Raw genomic sequence first — 24330 nt, 5'->3', positions numbered from 1 at the left:
TGATTTAATTCAATGTCACATTGTTGCCTTTTTAGATTGTTGATTTAATTCAATGTCACATTGTTGGTATTTGTTTAAATTTGTAGGGTTGACAAAGGAAACTTGATCCAGGATATAATGTAATGCACACACTACAGACATTGCTACTCAAAGCCGACTGGGCGAAATCTCTTTCCTACACTATCGATGGGCTGATGGCTCCATAGAACATTATCTGAAGTACGGTTAGCCGACCACATCCTCTAAGGGGTCTTTAGGATCATGTATTTCTGTTTCTAGAAAAACAATTTTGACAGAGCCAAGACCCTGGAATATACAGACCATGAAAAGCATCACGAGTGCCATTTTGAGCTAATGTGAAATTGCATCCTTATCTAATTATTTGTTACTTTCTCTGTTCATTGCTATCTTCAGCCCTCAAGTCTCATCGGCGACACAGGTGAAAACGGTGAAAGAGAAGGACAACACGAGAGAAATACAATGTCGAACTATTCTTTAAATTCCTTGCATAAAAATGTAAGGAGAAATAAAGTGATGAAAAGGGCTTCATGGCTGATCACTTAATTGTTTAAAGTGAATTGCATGGCTTTCATTGATATTTACATCACCTTTCATTAAAAAGAAATGGTTGCCAAAATGGAGCATCAGATATTGACAAATCGGCATGCTTCAATGGAGAAATCAACTGTGATTATATTCATTAACAAAGGTAAATAGTATGAATGATTTTCCATCCTAAATTTGGTATAGTTGCATGGTGGATCAATATTACACATTTACAAAGTCAATTGCAGTAAACTGGCCTGGATTAATATGATAATTCAACTTCCATGGACAATAGGGGTCAAAGGTAGAATAGACAATTGCATCAAAATCTCTGCATGCAACATGCTATTTGCCGGTAGCAATGCTTCAACAATGGAAAATCCATAGAGCAGAAGTTGCTAGCAACAACAGCCATAAACAGAGAATCACTCTGTATAAACATGTCATTGGTTCTTAAATCCTCAATTACTCACTGAGCTCACCACTGGACCTAACCTCAAGAATAAAACATTATGTTTATGAGCTGTAAATTTTAGTGAGAGTTGATGAAATATCATCATGCTTCGGCAGACAGAAGACTTAAAAATTCCAAAAGCAACTTACTCTGGACATGTAAGCTCGCGGATTTCTTTTATTGCTGCACCAATTCTATATAGGGCCATCTTCTCAACCTGATTACAGCAAAAAGAGAATTTTGTTCAATTTAATACAGAAAATGGACACTGTTAACTGGACTTGTATTTTAAATTTTACCTCGAACTTTTTTGCTTTGGCTTTTTGGTCGTCTGGAAGTGGACGGAGTTCATTGATCAACTGGATGCACTCGGTCACATTTTCCGGTGAAATGAAGTCCAAAACCACATTAACGCAAGACTACAGATTATCAGGGTAAAGAAAATTACCATTATAGCCTTATGAAATGGAGAGTAAAAGTCCCAACTGAAGAAGCATATGAAAATTTGCACATAACATCATTCAGTAAGTTCTGTAACAATTATGACTAACGTAGCAGTGATATACAATACCTTAATGTTCCTAATCTGGCATGGACGACCAGCTGGAATTATAATGGCTTCTCCAACATGTTGTTCAAAAGTCCAGGGTTCTATTTCTAGAAGCAGGTATCAGGTGGAAAAAAATTTCAGAATGCTTATCCTTAACTATTACGAGAGATGATAAAACTGAGTAAACTAACCATACTCCTCCTTCAGCCTTCTTTTATGACTTGTGTCAAGAAAGAAATTCTGATCCAGGATTGGATTAACCACCTGCAGTAGGAGTGTTAAACAATCGGCGTTGTGTCTGTTCTGCTAGAACATTTACAAGTCTCGTGACTGGTCTTACATGCTTGTGAACACCACATGTGTAACCTAACTCATTTGAGTGCCTTTTAAGGTACCCCATAAGCTTCGGAACATCCTGCCTGCGGAAGACATCCCATTCTGCACCGCAAGACTTGGCCAAATCTGTTCTTTTCCCAAAGATTGTATGATCTTCTAATGCTTCTGAGCTGTGAATGTTCTTGCATGGTAGTACAGCTTCATAATTTGAATTACAGTCCGAATCAGAATCAGAATCAGAATCAGAATCAGAGCCATCTTCCTTATCATGTGCTTCATGCACAGCAAAAGTTGATCCAGAAACTTTTGGTACCGTATTATGAGAACACATTTCTTTACAAACAGTACCATTCAATCCTACTCCTTCCATGTTTTCACCATGTGATGGAGATTTTTCCTTCACTTCATTAGCCATCTTTTGATCAAGATTTTTCTTAGCAAGCTCCTTCTCCTTTTGGTCTTGAAAGTTTTTCTTTTTCAATAACTTTCTTATTTTATTAAGTTGCTTCATGGACACCGGAGCATCTGTAGCATGTGCTAAAACATTTACCTGTGATCGAAAGAGGGAGAAAAGGAGACAAATAAATGGAAAAGTTTACTTAACATTTCCATGATGTTCATAATAAGGATAATGAAAGTACGAATTAAAGGGTTTTCACAACAATATTACATTACATCTTCAAGTTTACACACGAGTGGATGTAACTTGAATAAATGTGCATCATGCCCAGTTATCAATGAGATAAATTGACCGAGATAAAAGTGAAGGATAGAGATAGGCATACCATATCACATAAACTGTAACATAATTTTTTTCATTGAATTGGCCTGTACAAGTTCCTCACCACTGCAATATGAGATAGAGACACATGGCCCAGATCAGGCTTTGTGATTTCTTGCGGCAACCTAACAGCAATGTTCAAAACACCACTTCCAGGATCCATGTATTCCGGTAGTGGTAAAGATTGAATGAGTTTTGAATAATGATCTGGGAATTGTTCTTGAAACATATGAGAAGAAAGCCAGCCCTTCAGTTTCAGCTTCTCATCACAAATGCTAGATTGTGCCAGCCCCCTTAATGATCCCAAAAATAACTGCTTAATACCAATTTCAACCTGCCAGCATACATAAGGCAACATTGTTTATCACCTCCAAAAATTGCAATTTTATATAACAATGTAATTTAGAAAGCTAACCTCGAACCAGTCCAAGCAACCTGTATCTTTACTTGATTCTTCATTCTCCGCTCTGACAAGACTATTCTTAAGATACGAGCAAAACAAAAATACTGGATCCCAACTTAAAGCAGTAGTCCGAAGAACATTCCGAACTATTACAGGATGGCCTTTAACCCAATGCTTCTGGAAGTGTTCCAGGTTATCACCATGAATGTTCAAGCTAGTGGGGTAAAATAGGAAGTTAACATTTGAATTCTCTCTCCCGTAAGCCTCTTGCAATTGCTTCATGCCTTTGGCTTCATAATCCGTCGAAGAACATAGGGAGCAACATGAAAAAGTATCAAATGCTTCCGGCAATTCATAGCTGCCAACTATTTCTTCAGCACTTACTTCCAGCTCTTTGAACCAACATAGCGGCAAAATACATCTCAGATCAAGAAGGCCATCACCACAACCACCAAACTCTCTGGGTGGGCAATGATGTAGGAACACTGCCATCAGGAGCACCGCCATTGTCTCCAGTCGGATCGATTGCACCGGAGATGGTCCGGTATACCACCTTCTTCCTCCATTCCCTCTCTTTGTCTGATTTTCCGGAAAAAATAAATCCTTTCCCGGAAAATAATTGGATTCTCGAGAGAGAAAAAAATCAGGGAAAAGGATTTGGGTGTAGAATGTAAAGGGGAGAAAGCTGGTTTTTTTGGAAAGGGTTAGACGAGTCGGGGGAGTTAAGGGTTTATTGGGATTTGTAGAGTGAAAGGGAAAGTGACAGATACAGTAATTTTAAGGAAATATAAAGTCCTGTTTGGTCCCGGAAACTTTCCAAATGGTGCAATGAGAGCAAGCCGTAGACAATTAAGGAGTCACTCTCTTGGGTTTTTTCTCAAAAAACGCATTTTTTTTTTTAGGTTTCTTCACTAATCAGCATTTGACTATGCAACAGTTAATTATAGCAATGGCCAATTGCAGTAGCAGCTTTGAGTAAATGCTCACAGCATTAATGTCTGATATGAATCATTCACAGAAAAATGTTGCTGCGTATCTCTTGGTGTATTCGAGAGTGTCACATTGAGTCTCGATCGAAAATGGATAATCAAAGATCTTACTTATGAGACATCCAATTTCTTATCACTTGACCCTACATATATTAGTAAGGCTTATAATAAATATTGTATAGCACCATGCAATCAAACTCATTCTCTATCAAAATATGAAGCAGAAACCAGCCAGTCATTTGCAGTAGGACAGGAAATCCGATCGGCTTTGTGCTCTTTTGACAGTACCTTCTTTTGCTTAGCAAAATCTCATTAAAATCTGCATCACTATGATTCCAAATTTCCAATCCTATAGACTTGCTACTGTATCATGGTTTTATACCATGATGACATAAATCAATGGTGCTATGTGTATGCAAATTTCTGTGGAAAATTGGAAAAACTTATCCGTTTCTCGATATACTCGATAGACCAAATAGAAACGAGTCTTGGTAGGCATTGCAGGGCCCAGTTTTTTCTCTGGTTCCAATGTAACCCTGCTGCTTTGCTTTTTAACACGAATTATTGGTATTGGGTAGTAGTCATCATTGGAGACTAGTTGGCATCTGTTTTGATGATTTGGTTTGGATCAACTAGTTGACTGCAGCGTATTCATTATCGCTGCATACGACTATGTTTCGGATCAACTAGTACAATTGAAATATAGTTTGTTTATATGCTCAAGGATGCTGTTGAGATTTTTATTTTTAATGAATGCATCAATTAATACTCAGAACACAAAAAGATTCAGACTTGAAGTTGAAGAAGACTCCCTCAGCCATTGCAACTGAGTCCGAAAAGAAAGACATCGAGCGCAGTCGAAAATTGATTGGTTTGTGCAGTGAAAGTAGAAGGGTGAAGATAATCCATTTTGTTTAATGGGTTTTCTTTCTTTCTAAATGTAACCAAGGGAGCAGCTGCTGACATGAACGATAGAGCATGGCTTAAAATGCTTAAAATAGTGTTACTTGTTAGTTTTTACGTCAAGATTTAAACTCGAAACATTACATAAAGAATATAAAAGTTCTTTGTCACTTGATAATACATTAATACCAAGTATACACCAATTTACAATATCTTCAATATTCAACCAAATGAGTGTAGCAGCTAAAAATTTGAGATCGAAAAAGAGATTTAGTCGTGTCAAACATCATTGTAGGAATTACCCTGGTATATACATGAACAAACACCATCTGAGAGCTGGTTGCTGCTGAAAACAATGAACCAATGGCCTATTATTCTTTGAAGTTGTCCAATGAACCAAAGGATCCCTTGATGTTTGGCTTTTCTTCGATTTCGAACTGAGGATTTGAGCTAGATGAAGGAAAATTGTCGGTAGAAATTGAACCTAAGCTTTCCAAAATTGATGGTCTAGGAACATTGTGTGCTGGGAGATCAATTCTGAATGACCTATTTAGGTCTGTTTCAGCTTTGGATAGCTGGCAAGGTTCAACCTCCGGCAATAAATTCAGGTCGTACTTAAAACGTTTTCTTAAGTGAGCATGCCAATGGTTTTTAATCTCATTATCAGTTCTTCCGGTCAATTCTGATGCAATTGCTGACCATCTGCAAAATTTACCATATCCTTCATGATACAAAAGAAAATCCAACAATATTTTACAATCATACAATTTCACAGAGTTAAAATTTCCAGATCCCTATAACTCTAAACTACTAAGTATGAACAAGAAATTTGATTTCTTGGTTCATGTATTAATCCTATCTCTCAATTTCCTAAAATCCCAAACCTTTCTTTTAATTCTCAAAGGTATTAATACAAATTTCAGCTCAAAAAGACCATTCATCCAGTTGCAGAAACTTACCTGTTTCCAATCTTTTCATGTAAATCAATTATTGTTTGCTCTTCTTCCTTACTGAAATTCCCATGTTTAATTCCTGGCCTTAAGTAATTCACCCAACGAAGTCTGCAACTCTTCCCTGACCTTTGTAATCCTACAAAGTAAACAAAACACATAAAAAAACCAACAAAATTGTATCACTAAAACAAAAGGGTATTGCTCTTTGCTTAATCCACCTGCTGGTTTAGCCATCTCTGCCCAGTTCCAAATCCCATATCTCTTAATATAAGCAGTCAATTTCCGATCTTCTTCAGGACTCCATGCACCTTTTCTTAAAGCTACAGTCTTTTCAACTGACTTAGCCATCTCCGTGAACAAAAGTAAAACCTCAGATTTTGGCTGCTGGAGTTGTCTACATGACAGAGAAAAACAAGAGGGAAATCAGGCATACAGTACAAAATTATGGTCAGTAGCATAAAGTTTTGAGCTTTATCATTGCCTTTTTAAGAGCTTGGTAAATGAAATTGGTAATGGTGTGCTTATTGAGGAAAACTTTATTGAAAGCATGATTTGGTTTAAAAAGCAATATTATGTTAGGATAAATTACACGGAAAATGATCTAATTATTAGTAATATTACAAATGTCACCTAATGTTTTTAAAAAATATAAACGCACCATTAAATTGATTGTTACAAAATCGTCACTCTTATGTTAAACTTATAATGGATGTTAATCTTTAGTTATAACTGAGTCACTCTATTTATTGAATATAATAATTGTGCCATTTAATTTTTTATTTTTTATAATCAGATTACTCAATTATTATTAAAAATTAACGTTTACTACACACTTAAAATGATATTTTTGTAACAATCAATTAACTGAGTGATTTGTTTGTAATTTTTTAAATCTGGTGACTGATTTGTAATCTTACTAGAAATTAAGTAGTATGAGATATATTTTACCCTTTATTTTAAAGGGTTATGCCAAAAACACAGCCTGGTCCACCATTTTGCATGTCAAAGGGGGCTGACATAAGGGTTAGGTACGTGATGTTGATTGCATCACCAAATCACACTTGAAATGTAGCAAATTCAATGACTTTTTATTTGATTATATTATTTATGAATAGAGTTTATTGACTGTTATGTTGTCAGTTTCTGTGAACTGGAAACTATGCCATGGTGAAAAAGACAATGTATGAAACACGTGTGTTTTCCCAAATGAACAGGTCCCTCCAACTTGTTCTCTCATTACAAAGAACACATATTCCTTAAAATCAACACCAGACATGGTGTATAAGAATTTCCCAAATCATAGAGTTAACCTGGGGAAGATAACGACGAAATGTAAAGTTTTCCACAATTCACATGGAACCATTCCCTTCAAGCAATTTGGACTGAGAAAACGTAATCGTAGTTCGGCCATGAAGGCTTATTCTCCCTCTGGCTTTTGTTTCGAACATCGAAAGGAAAGTTAAAACTTTAGAGTAGGAAGTTCGAAATGGGTACACCTGATTGAGTGTATGACTATTTGACAAGAACTCAATGGGAACAATTTGATTTGAGCCTGCAAATATTTAAATTTGACTGAGAAAGTTTCGAACAATTTGATTGAGTTTATGTCTTAGCTGCAGGTCTCACGAGCCCTAAGCCACTACCACTTCCCAAATGCTTGAAATCAGTGGCTTCAAGATGACCCCCATGGCCAGCAAAGCCTGACCCTCCTTTTTCCAAGGTAACCAAATTCCTCTCTTTGCATGGCTTGTCACAGACCAAACAAGGTTTTTCGACAGCCACGAACCTGTCAGCACATTTCTTGCAAAAGACGTGCCCACAGGAGCTAAGGGCTACCAGTGATAATGTGTTAGTCAGGGTGACCTTGCAGCTCGGACAAATATAACTTTTATCAAGATCAGATTTCTTCTTTTCACTTTCATCTTCAGTTTGAGTTTTTCTTTGCCCTCCGGACAGATTGTACTGGTGTAAGGAGCATCGACTTTAGCAGGTGCTTCTGGAGTGGCGGAGGGAAGCCAAAAAGCTTTCATTGTACGGAGTGCTTCCTCTTCAAAAGAAGTGACCTTCACACTGTTTGCCCCATGGAACCCGTTCTTGTCTCTGCTGTGATTTTTGTCATTGTATTGTGGTAAGGCACCATGGTTTTGCTGATCAAATGCATCAAGCTCTCGTGCTTTCTCCAACAGTAACCTCTCCTCCTCCCCTTCCTTCTCTTGTTTTTACTGAGCAGCATAGGCAGCTAGTTTCCTGTCAGATGAAAGAAAACAGGCTTTCTGTTATTGACCCCATAAATGGCATCTTTTAGCTGATTTCGAGCACAGCAGTTTATACTTCAATTTTCCAAAGAAAATAAAGTACAAGAAATCCACTTAACTAGCACCAAATCTTATTACTTCAATATTTTTCTAATCATGTGAAAGGTTGTTTTCACATTCAACACTACCAACCAGGGTTTTAAAAAACGGTCCGCGACTGCGATTTCGGCCACGATATATTGGTTTCGCCGTCGTCCGAGTTACCCGCGACGGACGCAATCACGGTAAATCCGAAATAACCAAAAACGCGACCGCGATTTGAAACCCTGCTACCAACTTTTGTTGCCAAGCAGAAGAATCCACCCCGAACCCCCTGCCCCACCCCCCCCAAAAAAAAATTACTTAACATTAAAATTCAAAAAGAAGGCATATATAAACCGTACTCCGCTCCGATGAAAAGGGAGGAAAGAGTAGCAAAGATTCTCCACTAGCCCCTCGCAGCCTTTTCAACTCCTAACCTCCGGCCATTGGGTAATTACTAACAGAGAAGCTACTGATGTGATCAAATCGTTGAATCATGAAATGAAACAGATACAAGGGTGATCTACAACCCCGAAAGGCATTAATCTCAAGTACATGATTGCTGTCATTCTCAAAATCATCACCAGTAAGTTGGAAAATGGCTAGAGTAAATTAACGGCAACATACACAAGCACGCACTAACAGAAAGCATCCTTCAAATTTCTAAATATAAAACAAAAAAGTCAGTTAGAAGCTAAGAGTCTATAATCTCTACCATAACCAGCTTCTCTGCTTCCACATTCAGTTTTGTTTCTTCCAATTTCAATTCTATCAAAAGACAATTTCAGGCCACGGACCATCAACCACCACTATAAATGCAAGTCCAGCTTTATGATCCACTGAATACCCCCAAAAAATCACCTTCTAAAGATCTTAGACCTAAAGCATATTTTTTTTTTGGAGAAATAACCCTTCAACAAAGGAATATCAAAATTCTCCTACGTATCTCTTTTTACTAATTGAATTTGCAAACTATAAAATAGTTTTGAGCTGAATAAAGCCATTAACATGCATCCTAGACAATAAATTGAGCAGAATAACAAATCAATGATTCATTGAGACAAACACCTGATGGTTCTGGGATAAAAGCGGTACCTTTGGATGTCCATTTTCTGGGCTAAAAGGCATTCAAGAATGCATTCTTTGCAAAAGACATGACCTTTTTGGCAAGACATAGGATCGATGAAAGGCTTCAAGCAAAGGCAGCAAGCATCGAATGGCTTGATCGAGTCTTTTCCCAATCTCTCCTTTTGAGTCCCGTACCCTAGCTTCCTCTTCTCATCGTACGTGAAGAATGCTAAATCGTTGTTGTTCTTCGAGTGTCTGTGGCATTTTGGGTTAATCTGAATTGGATGGGGAAAACCCTAATCCTGATTCAATTCAATTGTTATTTGGAATAGAACAGACCTAGAAATTTACGAGAGTCGATAAATTCAGAAACCGGGTCGGATTTAAAGATGGGACTAAACCGAGACTTCGTTATATTAGTTTCTTGGGATAAACTACACGCTTATACTCACCAACCTATTATTTCTTTCCTATTTTGGTAGCTAAACGAATTTATTTCAGTAAAATCGTCATTAATTTATTTTTTTCTTATTTTGATAAAAAAAATTAATAATAATGCTTATCTAATATTTTCATTAATTTTATATGAACTCATGATTAAATGGGATTTCTTCATCTAATTATTGAATTACTTATTCCACTAAAATTAATATTATTATGAGACCTAGAGTTCAAATTTTAGAGAGAATATTATGAGGAAAAATAATTGAAATTTTTGGATGGTCGGGTGATTAGCACATATTCGGAAGGTTTTTAACCTATTGATAATTTATATATATATTTTGTAGACAGTATCTGTTTGAACTTAAAATCTTTATATTTTAAAATTTAAAGATGAATATAAAGGAGAAATTAAAGATAAAAAATAATAATAAAGAGGTTTTTTATTCCATCATTTCATCGATGACAAATAAGGTGGCAAATAATGCCCTAAAACAAGAACACGTACAATCTTTAATGCAAATGATGAAAAAACTCTACATTTCGCAAACTAAAGCTTCTTCCAACAATGTTCTGGAGCTATTCATCAAAGCAGGACTCAATCTAAACATCAAAGTACAAAATTCCATCTCATCCAACCCGCCATCTCCATTCAAATCCCCTTCCCTCACCATGCAAACCAGTTCATCATCGCTCATACCTTGCAACCCAAGCAACCCCAAGTTCCTCTTCAAGCTCTCGACGGTGATCACCCCTTTCTCCCCATCCATCAGCAACCGAAACCCATTGCACAGCTCCTTCATGAACCCTTCTGCGCCTAGCTTCTCCACCATTGCAGGGAAGAAATCCTCGAACACAATCGCATCTCGTGCTGCCATTTTTACAAAAAAACAAATGAAAGAAAAACCCTAGAAGATCCTTCAAATGGCATGCGCAGTGTGAGAATAGATATGGGGTATTTATAACTTTACAATAACTAAGGATGGATTGTGGAGGCAAAATCTCGTTGATAGTGCGTTGAATTTTTTTTTTCACGAAATAGTGGGATCGTCAGATTAATTGCTCAAGTGGTGTCCTCTACAGTACCGGGGGTAGGTCGCCATGCACGCCCGGCGACCTACCAGGTCGCCATGCACGCCCAGCGACCTGGTAGGTCGCCATGCATGCCCTGCGACCTACCAGCCAACGACCTCCATGCCCATGCACGCCCATCTCGCCAAAGGAGCACGCCCATGCACGCCCATCCATGCCCTGCTGCATGCTCGCCTGCTCGCGACCTTGCCGGGACTCCATGGCCCCGAGTGTCCCATGCATGAACCGTTCCCTGGTCGCCTCGAGTGCCCCATGCATGAACCGAGCCCCGAGTGCATGGCACGATCTCCCCATGCATGAATCCTTGGTCGCCCCGAGTGCATGGCGACCTCCTTGGTCGCCGGGCGTGCATGGCGACCTAGGAGGTCGCTGGGAGTGCATTAGTTGGCAAGGAACTCCATAACTTTGGTTTTAGTTTAAATTTATAATGGTGTATTATTTTTCAGATGCAAAAATATATATATAAATGGATTAAATTAGGTTATAGACGGAATGGGTAATATTTATTCGTAAACTAGATAAGAAATTAATAATGATAAAATTAGTCATATATTCGCAAATAGTTAAATTTTACATTACCGTTGTGAAATAATATTGTTAAATTAAATAAGATAATCTCATTATGAAACCTTAAATTTTTAAGACTAATCTTATATTAATCGAATCAAATATATTTTTACATTTGAATGAAGTTGCTCGGGAAACAAATGTTAAAAATTGGGCTAATGGGTTCGCCTCGGCTTGTTGTAACATATCGAATGAAGTTTGGGCCAAAATGACGCAACGTTTTGGCCAAAAATGGCCCATTAATGATCCCGGGTAAATTATTTAGTCCATTAGGCCACCCAAACTTTTAATTTGGGATTTACGACAATTGCAACAATCCTCATGGAACTCGTCACGCTGGCATGACGAGTTCCATGGGATATAATTTTTTTAATGGTCTGTGTCAGGTGGGCCCTACAACCTGGTTAAAAAAAATTCAAGAGGGACTCGTTACAAAATTATTATTTTTTTGTAATTTTTTTAAAAGAAAATTAAAAAAAATAATATTTTATGGATATGGAACTCGTCACGCCGGTGTGACGAGTTCCAACGGCTATTTTCAATTTCAAAAAAGTAGTCGTTGGGTAGAGTAGTATAAATAGAGGTTGGATAGATTTTTCACTTGTAATCAAACATTCTACTGAGAGCAAAACTTTTGTGTTGAAGATTTTTTGTTGAAATGACATCAAAAGATGAAATGTTAAGTCTTGATGAAGTTCATATTTCGTTGATGGAGTTGACAACTGTATTCGTCGATGGAGTTGACAACTGTAAGTTTAATTTGTTTTATTTCATTTTAGTTTTGATAAAATTATAATATTAATAATAATTATTTTATGTAATTGTATTAAATAATTTATTTTTAAATTGTAGCTTGAAAAACGAACCATTCGTCATCGAGGAATGACGAATGAAGAGCCAAATCAACGGATGGTGATATATCTTTCACAATCCGGATTATATGGATCAATGTTTCTTCACGGATTTATGGTGATGCCGACACTGATATCGGCGTTGATTGAGCGTTGGAGGCCCGAAATGCATACGTTTCATTTACCTTGTGGTGAAGTGACGATAACTTTGGAAGATGTCGCATATCAACTTGGTGTTCCGATTAATGGTATGCCATTGGTGCTTCGCAACACTTATAAGGTAAATGTTCTTATTTCAAATTTATTGGGAAAATAGGCTCCAATCGATGTCATTGATGGGTTGCGGGTACGAATGACGTGGTTGGAAAGAGAGTTTATAGTAGATGAACAATCAACGGAGTAAGAGGTGATATATGCAACTCGAACATATCTTTTGACGTTAATTGGAGGGATCTTGCTACCAGATAAATCAGGCAATTTGGTGCACACCCAATATCATCTGGTAATGGAGGATTTCACTGTATGTCACCAATATAGTTGGAGTTATGTAATTTTGACGTTTTTGTATCATGAACTATGTAAGGCGAGTGTAGTCGTGAGAGGAAAAAAGCGGATGTAGTGGGAGTTTAGTTTTGCTCCAATCATGGACGTGGTATCGTCTCCCGTTTATGACGCCTATTACATCAGCTCCTATGGAGTTTTCTCTTGCCGCAAGGTAAATTCATATATTTAAAGTTTTTCGACTTTTTATAATATTTATTTAAATATTTTGAAAATGACAATAAATAGCGTAATTTTTTTAGATGGTGACATCGAATAATCGATACAAAGTTGTCGGGTGCAACCAAATTAGATATTTGGATGAGAATTGATATCACCGGTAGACATGCGGTAAAATTTCCTATTTTTTGAATTAACTTTTAAATTGTAATATTAATTGTTTAATTATACTAACATAATACTTTTGATAGTTTAATTGGATATCTTATTATGATTCGGATATCCAACGGTGTCTACCGCCAATGTTCTTTGAAGGAGCGGGCATATGGTGTTCCATAACACCATTGCTTAATTTTGCAATTGTTGAGATCCATTTCGCCGATAGAGTTTTTCGACAATTTGGGTTTCACCAATCGATAGAAATGTCAATATATGACATTGACGATTTGCATAAAGTATATGCGTGTGGGAAGTATACCGAAGATTGGCCAAGGAAGCATGCTACATTTATATATCAATGGCAAAATAGACATTTACTATTGCCTAACCGTTCCAAGGTACAACCCGAAGATTTTGATTTCTGATACATGCATCACAAGACTCACATCAAAGGAATAAGTAATAACTCTTTTAATGGGATCCTGATCTTATTTGGTCAATATGTCTTCTAGAGATATGACTTTCTATCTCTTATCTTTCCAACAGTTCTTGAATCGCATCAATCCGATATCGAGAACTCAATATATGACCATTTTACTGAAGACGGTGCATGCAGGAAATCATATACGAGATTAATACGTGATTTTGTAAATATTACGAATTTTCAATAATTATATTGATTATTTGTAATATAATTTAATATAGGATGAAGAATTATCTTTTAGGATCAGATTTATTATTTTATTAGGAATTACGGTTGGGTTAAAACAATATTTTTAGTTATTATAATTTTATTAGGAATTAGAGTTAAGACATGTTTAGTTTATTATTATTTTATTCTTTAGTTATTTAGGACCTTTAGAACTCAGTCCCTATATAAAGGAGGGTTCATTCAACTTTGTAAATCAAGATTTCTTTGATTAATAATACAACGAGAGTTCGTTTTTGCAAGTGCCGATTGCCTTGTGCCTTCGAAGCTTCTTCTCCAAGAGTTCTTTCAAGTTCTTGTGAGGGAGATTAATATTCACACTCCAATTTGCCTTTTCATCACGACTAGGAGGGTTGGTTAGAGCCATGTTATCGTGTTTGCCTTTTCATTGCGACTAGGAGGGCTCGATAGGAAATTATCCATCGATTTTCCACATATCCATCCAGGCCATCAATCATCTTTACCATTCACTTTCATAAGGGATATCTTTTGATTTCTTAGTTATTTTACTTTATTTTCAAATTCCTTTATATTTTGTTTATCTTGTTTTAATCTTGTTTCTTGCCTTGTTTCCAGCACCTAAACGAAACCCTAAAGAACCCTAGCTATTACCGCCACCTTCCCTATTCTTTCTTTATTGTTCTTCATCGGGTCTAGAGCTTTCTAGGTTCGATTCTTCAACAAGAGCAACGTTCATTAACCCGCCACCGCTTCCCTATCAATTTCAATGTTTCTCCCTACCTCCAAACTTTTGAAGCAAATGGGAAACCATACTTGACAACGACGGAGGAGCGGTCCGAGTGGGAAATAATGAAGGGAAAATATGGGAAAAAATCATCATCTTCGTCAACATCTTAATCTTATGCTTCCGCCAATTATTATCCATCGCAAGAAAGTTATGGTGGATATGGTGCATATCAACCATCGATGGAGAGTCAAGCGGCGTGGGAAGGAAATGGGTGGGATCAGATGCATATCAACCCGTTGTCTTTCACCAACTTGTCCACATTTTCTATTCTAATGCGGTTTGCATTCAAAATGAATCTCGTACTCAAACTAAAAGTATTCATTCCTATCTTTTGGGCGAATACATTACAATTAATTCTGACTCTATTGCTTATGCCTTTGGTCTTGAAAGCATCGAGATAGATAATGAGCGAGATTTTGTCCCTTCTTCCTTAGAAATAGGAAAGAGAACTAGTATACTTGACTTTCACGAGTGTTTTCTTCACTTAATTATCTATTCGTGGTTTCGACCATCCGGAGGAAAATACTTCTCTTTCCGAAGTATCAACATTTGGTGGATACACTGTTTTCAAAACAATAAAAGAATTATTCTTGCTCAAATCATTTTCGCTGAGCTAGTGGACACCGTAAACCATATTCCCTCTAAGAGAGTCGAGTCTTTAGTGTATGGTTGTCTTCTTAGTAATTTATTTATCAAAGCCGGTTTTAGAGTCAACCTAGATGTTGCCATCCTTTAGGTACCCAAATTGATTTTACGTCTCTTCGCAAGTCCGGATGGACTCAAGTTAGTACAAATTGGGAACGATCAACTAAAAAGACACCCGGTGCTAGTTCTTCACAGGAAGCTCCGACTCCGGCTTCTCCTCATATCGATTATGTTTTACAAGATGTAGATAATCCTGTAAATCGCATCCCTGACGAGCCACCTAGCGATAGTAGTGCGATGCCTCCCTATTTTCAATCGCTGATGGAGACATTGGATCTGAGGTTTGCATCCATGGAGTCCCATTTTACTGCCTTGGGGACTCAACTGACCGAGCTACAACGCGACACCCATGCTCGATTCGACGCCGACAATGATAGGCTCGATACTCTTTCTCAAGAAGTTGCATCTTTCTGTGCACCTCGTTCGGATCCCGATCCACCATCAGATGCTTGATAATGCAATTGCTATGCTAGTTGTTCTTTTGTTGACGTTTCAAATATCATACGTTAAACCTTAAATTACTTAACATTCTGATATTTTGGATTTGGTTACAAAATTGGATTTTGGATGATTGAATTTATATTTATCATATTTCACATTTCTTAATTACCATGTTACCTTTTATTATGTTTATGACCATGCCCACTATATTTTGGATATTATTTATGTTGAAAATTTGAGTCCTATACTTGAAAAGTTTTTTAACTACTTTGAGTAGTAGTACCGATACTTTGAGTTATGATACCGATACTGTCAAAACAGAATGTTAAATTGGTATCGATACCATATATGATATCGGTACTACTTAGAGTTGTAGTACCGATACTTCTCAGGTAGTTCCGATACTGTCAAAACAGAATGCTAAAATGGTACCGATACCATATATAATATCGATGCTACATAGAGTAGTAGTATCGATACTGTCAAAACAGAATTGATAGAATGATACAGATACCATATATGATATCGATACTACTTAGATTAGTAGTACAGATACTGTGAGTAATGATACCGATACTACTCATTTAGTTTTTAGTCAATTAAATTTCCATTCAAATTTTTAAAAAACAAATTTGAAAATTTAAGCCGTTGAAACTCGTCACGTCGACGTGACGAGTTTCATATCTATAAAATATTATATTTTTTAATTTTTTTTAAAAAATTATAAAAAATATTTTTTTATTAGGACTCGTCATGCTGGTGTGACAAGTATCTCTTAATTTTTTTTAATAAGGCTGTGGGGCCCACTTGACACAGACCATTAAAAAATTATATCTCATGGACGGTTGCAATTGCCGTATATCATCGAGTTCTATGAGGACTGTTGCAATTGCTGGACTGTTGTAATTGCCGTATTTCCCAAATTAAAAATTTGGGTGCCCTAATAGGCTAAATAATTTATCTGGGATCGGTAATGGGCCAATTTGGCCCAACGTTTTTGTATTATCAATAGGACTGTGTAAATTGCAGAAGAAGGCAAATGATGAAACTAAAAAGCCCGTGTTCAACTGAAAATGGAGAAAAGTCTGATCAATGGCGAAGCCGATGGTATTATTTAATGCAGTATAATTTTATACATTGTGATGAATCATATGTGGGTGGCCTCATCTGCGGCGGCAGAAAGAAACAACAGGAGCAACTCTTTGTACCAACCAGATATTTAATCCTTATCTTATGTTGTTTTAAGTCTATCTTAAGTCCAACTTCCATCGCTTTTTTTGTTTCTTAATGATCATAATTAATGGACTTAAACAGAGTCTACTAATTTAGTTAATTTGTTATGACTAGAAACAGTTGATAAACTTAAATAAACAAATAAATAAATAAATAAATCCCATTACCTGTATCCTACTCAAACCCTGAACCTTACCATGCTTATTTTATTACAAAGTCTGTCGGACAATCATTCTATGCACGACCCTTGGGACCACAACTCCACTACCAAACAACGACTGACCGGTCCACATTATACGGCTCCATGCTACTCAATTGATTAATTGGTTAATATCTAACTAAACCTAACCCGAAATTTCCAAGAAGCTCAAGCTCTGAGCCATGTGTCCTCAGATTCCCTTCCAAGAAGCTCAAGCGCGAGGTCTGACCTGAGATGTTTACTGTTAGGTTAAAATCGAATTAACCGATCGAATCGAAATTTCGATCGATTAATCGATCGATTAATTTTGGGTCCGGTCGATTAACGGTAAATGGTTCTTTTTCAAATTTTGGTTTCGGTTAATTCAGTTTGAAATTGATTAATTAACCGAAATTATTAAATATTTGATATTATATATATATTATTTAGTTTTAGGGGTGTTTGAACTCGTTTTTTACATAATTAACTTACCGAATTAACCTAATAAACAAAAAAATATTAAATATATAATATATATTATTTATTTAAAATTTCGGTTAATTCAGTTAACCGATCAACTAATTGAACTTAGTTCAGTTCGGTTAGGTTAAATTTTTTTAGAAAAAATTTAGTTCGATTAACGGTTAATGGAAAAAAATTCGGTTAATGGAATTTAAGTAATTCGGTTGGTTAACCGAATTACCCATTTGAACACCCCTAAGTTTCACATGAAATATTTTTATAAAGTAAATTATACGTTTAGTACATAAATTATCAATTTTAATATGTTTTAATATTAAACTTCATTTTTTCAAAACATATCTAAAGTTTTATTTCATTTTAGTATATCTATTCAAAATTTAATGTTAAGTTTTGAAAAAAATTTAAAAGTTTAGGTACTAAAATATTCTAAAATTAATAGTTTAGGTATTAAATGTGTTAAATTTTTAACAATAAGTATTAAAATGAAATAAAGATTAAATATTAGGTATGATTTTAAAAAAAATTAAAAGTTTAGATATTAAAAGAAACAAAAATTAATAGTTTAAATATTAAATACATAATTTATCCTTTGTTATATTTATAATTTATGTACTAAATACCTAATTGATATTATGTGTACGATATATATATATATATATATACATGCTCATAATTTAATTTTTTGTGTTATACATATTTTAAATTATGTTCAAATTGATATTCAATAATAATAACTAAACAGATAAAAGAAATTTAATTAATACAATATTAATATTATAAACTTCAGTACATCATTTCAAACCTTACGGACAAGCACTAGATTTCGTGCTAGACAAAAGTCACGTGGTAGGATTTGAGCGTGTTTCATTGGATAAATTATAAATTTCATCACTTAATTTTGACAATATTTTTGTGATCTTTTAAATTTTTTTAACAGATTATTTTGATCATTAAAATTTTAAATTATTCTTCTTTTATTTTACTGTTAAATAATTAACAATGTTATAATTAAATATTTTATTTTAAAAAAAATAATTACGAAAATACCTAAAAAATTACTTATTTTTGTGTGTGAAAAACTATTGATTTTGGATTTGTTTTGATTTATCAATGAAGTATATATATATATATATATTCAAATTTCAACACTGAGGAGGCAGAGAAGAAAAAGAGATGTTATATATCATGATTCCGCATTGATTGAACGATAAAGATTTTAGACTAGAGTAATATTTCTCTAGATTTTGTATTAAATTTTGTGAATTTTAAAGAGAAATAAAAAATTAATATGATAGAGCGATAAAGTATGATCAGATAAATTTATTAATATTTTATGTGGTAGAAAAAGATGTTGAATAATGTTAGTTTCAAAATGGAAGGAAACAAAGATAAAAGCTTCATCTTTGTGGGAAAGTGAAAAGAAAAAATGATTGGCTCAATATGTGACTTTAACATTAGTAAAATACAGTTCATATCGGTATAAAACTGTCTATGTCATCTTGTTGTTCTGATTAATGTCTGATTGATAAAAATACAAAACAATTTGAAAGTTTAGTGATTAAACTACACATATATAAAAGTTAGTGATCTAATAGGAAATTAAATTAAAGTTGAGTGTTGATATTTGTAGTTTACCCGTGTTCGATTTTATTGACCGCTTACCTTATCGGACATATCTGATTCTTCGTTTACTGCTCTCTTTGGTCAAAGCTCAAAACTCTTAAAACCGAATAAATTCACGTGCGATCCAGAGTGAGCAGAATTTAATTTGTTATTTCGACGTTTCCTAGTTTCTGTATGTCTTAAAATCCAACTTGTCTTCCAAAACCCGTAAAAACAATGGCCACCCTTTGAATCTTCTCCTCTCAAACCCTTTACATATATCTATCATCTCAAAAACCTCTGCTTTTCTCAGGATATGGAAACTAATAGCAAAAGCCCAGTTTCTGTTTTTATTGTTTCATTCATCTTTCTTTCGTGTTCTTTTGTTCACTTTTGCTATGGGGTTGACACACTCAGACAGGGACAAACGGTACCCGATGGCGACACCTTGGTGTCCGACAACGAGACTTTTGAACTGGGTTTCTTCAGTCTTGAAAACTCAACACTCAGATTTGTCGGGATCTGGTACAAGGTTGATGCTAAAACAGTTTTCTGGGTTGCTAATAGAGACAGTCCAATATCTAACAAAAATGGTTTTTTGAGGATTGATGTTGATGGAAACCTTGTTGTTCTAAATGGAAACGATAGTTTGGTCTGGTCGTCTAATGTTTCAGGTTTATCAAACAACACCGCCGCAATTCTTCAGAACACAGGGAACCTTGTTCTATCAAACAATGAAAGCATCGGAGATGCCGGTAGAGCTCATTGGCAGAGCTTCGATGAGCCAACCGATACATTTCTGCCCGGTATGCGAGTTCCGGTGAATTCCGCGATCGGCGAGTTCCGTGTTTTCAGATCATGGAAATCGGCAAGTGATCCTTCACTAGGGAATTTCACCATGGGCGTTGATCCTAATGGAGGACCACAGATTATAATATGGGATCGTATGACGAGGCGGTGGCGAAGCGGGCAGTGGAATTCAGTGATTTTTACAGGCATTCCCAATATGAGTAACATCGCTAGTTTCTTATATGGGTTCAAGCTCTCTCAGCCTGATGAAAATAGGACTCAGTATTTCACATATGATCCTTCGGATCCTTCGGATTTGTTGCGGTTCCGGCTCGGCTGGGACGGGAGGGAACAGCAGTTGAGGTGGGATGATGATCGGAAAACATGGACCTTGCTGGAAACACAGCCTAACGCTGATAACATATGTGATCTTTATAATCATTGTGGGAATCATGCTGTATGTGACCACTTGAAAGCTCCGAAATGCAGTTGTTTAGAAGGGTTTAGGCCAAGGATTCTGGATCAGTGGAGTGGAGGGAATTGGTCCGGCGGTTGCGAACGGAGGGTCGAACTGCAGTGCCGGAGGACTAATGGTTCTAATACGACCGCAAGGCAAAATGGTGAACCGGATGGATTTAAGGGAACAAGGCGAGTGAAGTTACCCGATTCGTCAAAGTTGTTGTTGTCTGCAATGAACATAGATGCTTGCAAATCAAGTTGCTCGGGGAATTGTTCGTGTAGTGCCTATGCATTTGTTTCTGGAATCGGATGCATGATATGGGAAGGAGACTTGGTTGATCTTCAGCATCTGGACCAAGCTGGAAATTTACAGTTCTTCTACCGGATCCATAATTCCGAATTAGGTATGCTGGCATCGATAATTTCGATTTCTTGCTCCTTAGGCTTCTTGTGAACTGCATCATGTTAGTGTGCAAAATAGCTGAGATAACTCATTTGAGCATCAGCTCTGCTGCATCTCACTGCATAATTCTGAACCCAAGTTGAATCTTATATACAAGAATTCGATGTGTACTATTGACTGTTTAAGCAATAATTCGACATAAGACATCTTGTATGAACTTTTCCAATAGATTAACACTGTTTATTTTCACTTCAATCGTAGATGGCGGTGCGAAGATATCCAACACAGTGATAATTATAATCTCTGTGTTGGGGGCATGCCTCTTGATGGTATCTATATGGCTACTATGGAAATACAGGAAAAAAGTTATACGTTTGCCGGTAGTTTCATCGATGCATTGTTGCAAGGACGATGATGTAGCGGTATTTAACGACTCCAAGACCAAAGATTTTTCCGCAGATGTATCAGGACCAACCGACATACTTATCGATGGGAGTCAAGTTAATGGATCAGAGTTAACAATTGTTAACTTCAGCAGTGTAGCAGCTGCAACAAAAAACTTTTGTGAAGCAAACAGGCTGGGGCAGGGTGGTTTTGGTCCCGTATACAAGGTGAATTTCTTTAGCTAATTACAGAGTATTAGTGTGTAATGTTATAATTAGTGATTGGAGAGACGGTAACAATGCTGATCGTTTACATTTATTGCCAGGGAGAGCTGCCTGGAGGTCAAGAAATAGCTGTAAAGAGGCTTTCGGGGACGTCAGGCCAAGGGCTAGAAGAGTTTAAAAATGAGATTATCTTGATTGCTAAATTGCAACATAGGAATCTTGTTAGACTATTAGGCTGCTCCATTGAAGGGGAAGAAAAGATGCTGATATACGAGTACTTGCCTAATAAAAGCTTGGACTACTTTCTTTTCGGTATGTTCCTCCATTATGCTCGGATTTTCATAAGTTTTTGTACTGAAACACATTGTTTACTGATAAGCTTCAATGGCAGATGAATCCAAGCGAGCGCTGCTAGATTGGAGAACCCGATTCAGCATTATCGAAGGCATTGCAAGAGGACTACTTTACCTCCATCGAGATTCGAGACTTAGAATCATTCATAGAGATCTGAAAGCCAGTAATATTTTGTTGGATGCAGAGATGAATCCAAAGATTTCGGATTTTGGTATGGCAAGGATCTTTGGGGGTAACCAAAATGAAGCAAATACAGTTCGAGTAGTCGGCACATAGTAAGCAAAAACTACACTTGTTCATAGATGTCAAATTACAAACAATGTCGATAGCTTGAAAGAACTAATCATTTATGTTTCTGATCTTAAAAATGCAGTGGATATATGTCTCCTGAATATGCAATGGAAGGACTATTTTCGGTCAAGTCCGATGTTTACAGCTTTGGAGTATTGTTGTTAGAAATCATTAGTGGCCAGAGAAATACTAGCTTCCGATCAGCCAATTACACGAGTCTTATAGCATACGTAAGTACAAATGCATGCAACATTTATATCCAAGCAACTGGGTTTTGTTATTGAATTCTACAATGCTAAAATGGCCTTTTGATGGACTTGTTTTGTCAAGGCATGGAGTCTTTGGAACGAAGATAAAGCTATGGAGCTCGTCGATCCTTCGATTCAGGATTCATGCTCGACAAACGTAGTGTTGAAATGCATACACATAGGCATGCTGTGTGTGCAGGACTCGGCAATGAACAGACCAACAATGGCTGCTGTGGTGTTGATGCTGGAGAGCGAAGCCCCAACGCTGCCGATGCCGAAACAGCCAACTTATACGTCCATGAGAAGCTTGGTAGATGCAGACTATAGTATGGATATGCATGAAACTGCATCTGCATCTTCCAAAGATGTCACAATGACAATGGTAGATGGAAGATAGATTTTATATTTGTTTACTTCATCTGCATTGTTTTGATATGTTCATAAAATATACGTATTCTTTACAGTATTCAAAGGGTATACAGACTTCTATGAGATTGAATTGTAATTATGATTTTTTTTGTTTCAAAGATTTTGTAATAGGGAGTGGGTGACAAAATGAGTTTTAGTAGTGACTTGTACCTTTGTGTCATTTGTATTATTGAGTGATTAGGAGCATCTATCAATATAAGAGAACCAGTTTGAAATTTCATCATTTTTTATTTTCAATAAGGGTTACTCCCGTAGTCCAGAGTAGATGAAATAATGGGAACTTTAAGCCATCACCATTTTTGGAACCAGTTCTTGTTCTTCAGTTTCCTGGTTATCTTCTTCTTCCCCAATATTTCGATCTCGGTTGGCACCTTGAGTGTAACGCTGACCATCGAACATAACCAAATTATTGTTCCCAGGGTGATGTTTTCGAGCTTGGATTCTTCAGCCTGGAAAGTCCTGGTGCATGGTATGTTGGGATATGGCATAATAACATTCCGGACAGAACATACGTGTGGATTGCCAACAGAGACGATCCGATTTCGAGCTCTTCGGGTGTGTTCAAGGTCGAGGATCGAAACCTGGTTCTTCTCGACCAACGGAATAACCTTGTCTAGTCGTCCAATGTAACAACAGGTGATACTGACAGTGACGACCCTGTTTTAGCACAGTTGCTGGACACCGGGAATTTGGTTCTAAGAGAAGCAAACAATGGTGAGACCGAGTTGATGGAGCATAACTGGCGAAGCTTTGATTACCCTACAGATACTTTGTTACTGGTCATGAAGTTCGAATGGGATTTAAACACAGTTTTTGAACATGTGTGCTAATACATGCAGGGTAGTTTGGTTGAAGGTCAAGAAATAGCTGTAAAAAGGCTCTCAAAGAACAGTGTGCAAGGAACTGAAGAGTTCAAGAATGAGGTTAAATTGATTGCAATGCTTCAAAATAGGAACCTGGTTCGATTTCTCGGTTGCTGCATCGAAATGGACGAGAAGATGTTAGTCTATGAGTACATGGAAATTCGAAGCCTCGATTCAGTTTTATTCGGTAAGTCCTTCTTCACAACTCAAGAGATTCATTAAGGGTAACAATTGTACATTCATGGTTCTGATGGTAGTTGAAGTACTTGTTGAAGATAAAGCAAGAAGCTCCTTACTGAACTGGCAAAGCCGATTCGATATCATTTGCAGAATTGCTCAAGGACTATTGTATCTTCACCAGGATTCCAGGTTTAGAACCGTGAACCAAGTCACTGTCACAATGCTGGATGCTAGGTAGTGAAAGGTCCGAGCTGCACCATCATGCTTTGGCTGTTTGTATATCTCAAAGAAAGTTGCCATCGTATATTTGCAGTTTTAGGGTTTTTCCAATAATGTTTTTTTAAAGGAAGTATAATATTTATTAACCAGGTTACAATGCAAGATGAGAAACTATACATATAGAACAAATCGGGTTGAATAAGATGAGATTTGTCGATACTATAGAGGGATCCAATACA

At 36.5% G+C, this 24330-nt stretch overlaps 4 protein-coding genes and 2 pseudogenes across 4 annotated transcripts; 2 read left to right on the top strand and 4 right to left on the bottom strand.

Annotated features, from left to right (window-relative positions):
* Positions 1-673: 673 nt before the first annotated feature.
* LOC120126746 lies at positions 674-4907 on the bottom strand (annotated as a pseudogene).
* A 281-nt stretch (positions 4908-5188) lies between these two features.
* On the bottom strand, positions 5189-6429 carry LOC120127032 (transcription factor MYB4-like). The gene is made up of 3 exons (XM_039145049.1): positions 6134-6429; positions 5922-6051; positions 5189-5664 (listed from the first exon to the last, which is right to left on the bottom strand). Exons 1-3 carry the CDS (start codon positions 6261-6263, stop codon positions 5334-5336), a joined length of 591 nt encoding a protein of 196 aa, XP_039000980.1. The 5' UTR covers positions 6264-6429; the 3' UTR covers positions 5189-5333.
* A 1073-nt stretch (positions 6430-7502) lies between these two features.
* Positions 7503-9914, bottom strand: LOC120126734 (annotated as a pseudogene).
* A 363-nt stretch (positions 9915-10277) lies between these two features.
* Positions 10278-10701, bottom strand: LOC120127025 (calcium-binding protein KRP1-like). Its single transcript, XM_039145038.1, has one exon. It carries the CDS (start codon positions 10636-10638, stop codon positions 10297-10299), a length of 342 nt encoding a protein of 113 aa, XP_039000969.1. The 5' UTR covers positions 10639-10701; the 3' UTR covers positions 10278-10296.
* Positions 10702-19549: 8848 nt separating this feature from the next.
* LOC120127657 (G-type lectin S-receptor-like serine/threonine-protein kinase B120) lies at positions 19550-22956 on the top strand. Its single transcript, XM_039145523.1, has 6 exons — positions 19550-20900; positions 21161-21510; positions 21609-21819; positions 21899-22136; positions 22235-22382; positions 22483-22956. The coding sequence occupies exons 1-6, from the start codon at positions 19565-19567 to the stop codon at positions 22795-22797; spliced, it is 2598 nt and encodes an 865-aa protein (XP_039001454.1). The 5' UTR covers positions 19550-19564; the 3' UTR covers positions 22798-22956.
* Positions 22957-23649: 693 nt separating this feature from the next.
* LOC120127666 (receptor-like serine/threonine-protein kinase SD1-8) lies at positions 23650-24221 on the top strand. Its single transcript, XM_039145532.1, has 2 exons — positions 23650-23879; positions 23968-24221. Exons 1-2 carry the CDS (start codon positions 23663-23665, stop codon positions 24108-24110), a joined length of 360 nt encoding a protein of 119 aa, XP_039001463.1. The 5' UTR covers positions 23650-23662; the 3' UTR covers positions 24111-24221.
* Positions 24222-24330: the final 109 nt, after the last annotated feature.

This window comes from Hibiscus syriacus, unplaced genomic scaffold (genome assembly GCF_006381635.1).
Source record: "Hibiscus syriacus cultivar Baekdansim isolate YM2019G1 unplaced genomic scaffold, ASM638163v2 tig00001478_pilon, whole genome shotgun sequence".
NCBI lineage: Eukaryota > Viridiplantae > Streptophyta > Magnoliopsida > Malvales > Malvaceae > Hibiscus > Hibiscus syriacus.
This window is presented reverse-complemented; position numbering and strand designations above follow the sequence as displayed.

What these genes read in the sequence shown, in the direction of transcription:
- LOC120127657 (XM_039145523.1), top strand. Translation starts at nt 19,565, where the DNA reads ATGGAAACTAATAGCAAAAGCCCAGTTTCTGTTTTTATTGTTTCATTC. An exon ending in GATCCATAATTCCGAATTAG is followed by an intron (nt 20,901 to 21,160) that starts GTATGCTGGCAT and finishes CTTCAATCGTAG; the next exon opens with ATGGCGGTGCGAAGATATCC. An exon ending in GTTTTGGTCCCGTATACAAG is followed by an intron (nt 21,511 to 21,608) that starts GTGAATTTCTTT and finishes ATTTATTGCCAG; the next exon opens with GGAGAGCTGCCTGGAGGTCA.
- LOC120127666 (XM_039145532.1), top strand. Translation starts at nt 23,663, where the DNA reads ATGCAGGGTAGTTTGGTTGAAGGTCAAGAAATAGCTGTAAAAAGGCTC. An exon ending in CCTCGATTCAGTTTTATTCG is followed by an intron (nt 23,880 to 23,967) that starts GTAAGTCCTTCT and finishes TACTTGTTGAAG; the next exon opens with ATAAAGCAAGAAGCTCCTTA.
- LOC120127032 (XM_039145049.1), bottom strand. Translation starts at nt 6,263, where the DNA reads ATGGCTAAGTCAGTTGAAAAGACTGTAGCTTTAAGAAAAGGTGCATGG. An exon ending in AGAGATGGCTAAACCAGCAG is followed by an intron (nt 6,052 to 6,133) that starts GTGGATTAAGCA and finishes TTTACTTTGTAG; the next exon opens with GATTACAAAGGTCAGGGAAG. An exon ending in CATGAAAAGATTGGAAACAG is followed by an intron (nt 5,665 to 5,921) that starts GTAAGTTTCTGC and finishes TAAATTTTGCAG; the next exon opens with ATGGTCAGCAATTGCATCAG.
- LOC120127025 (XM_039145038.1), bottom strand. Translation starts at nt 10,638, where the DNA reads ATGGCAGCACGAGATGCGATTGTGTTCGAGGATTTCTTCCCTGCAATG.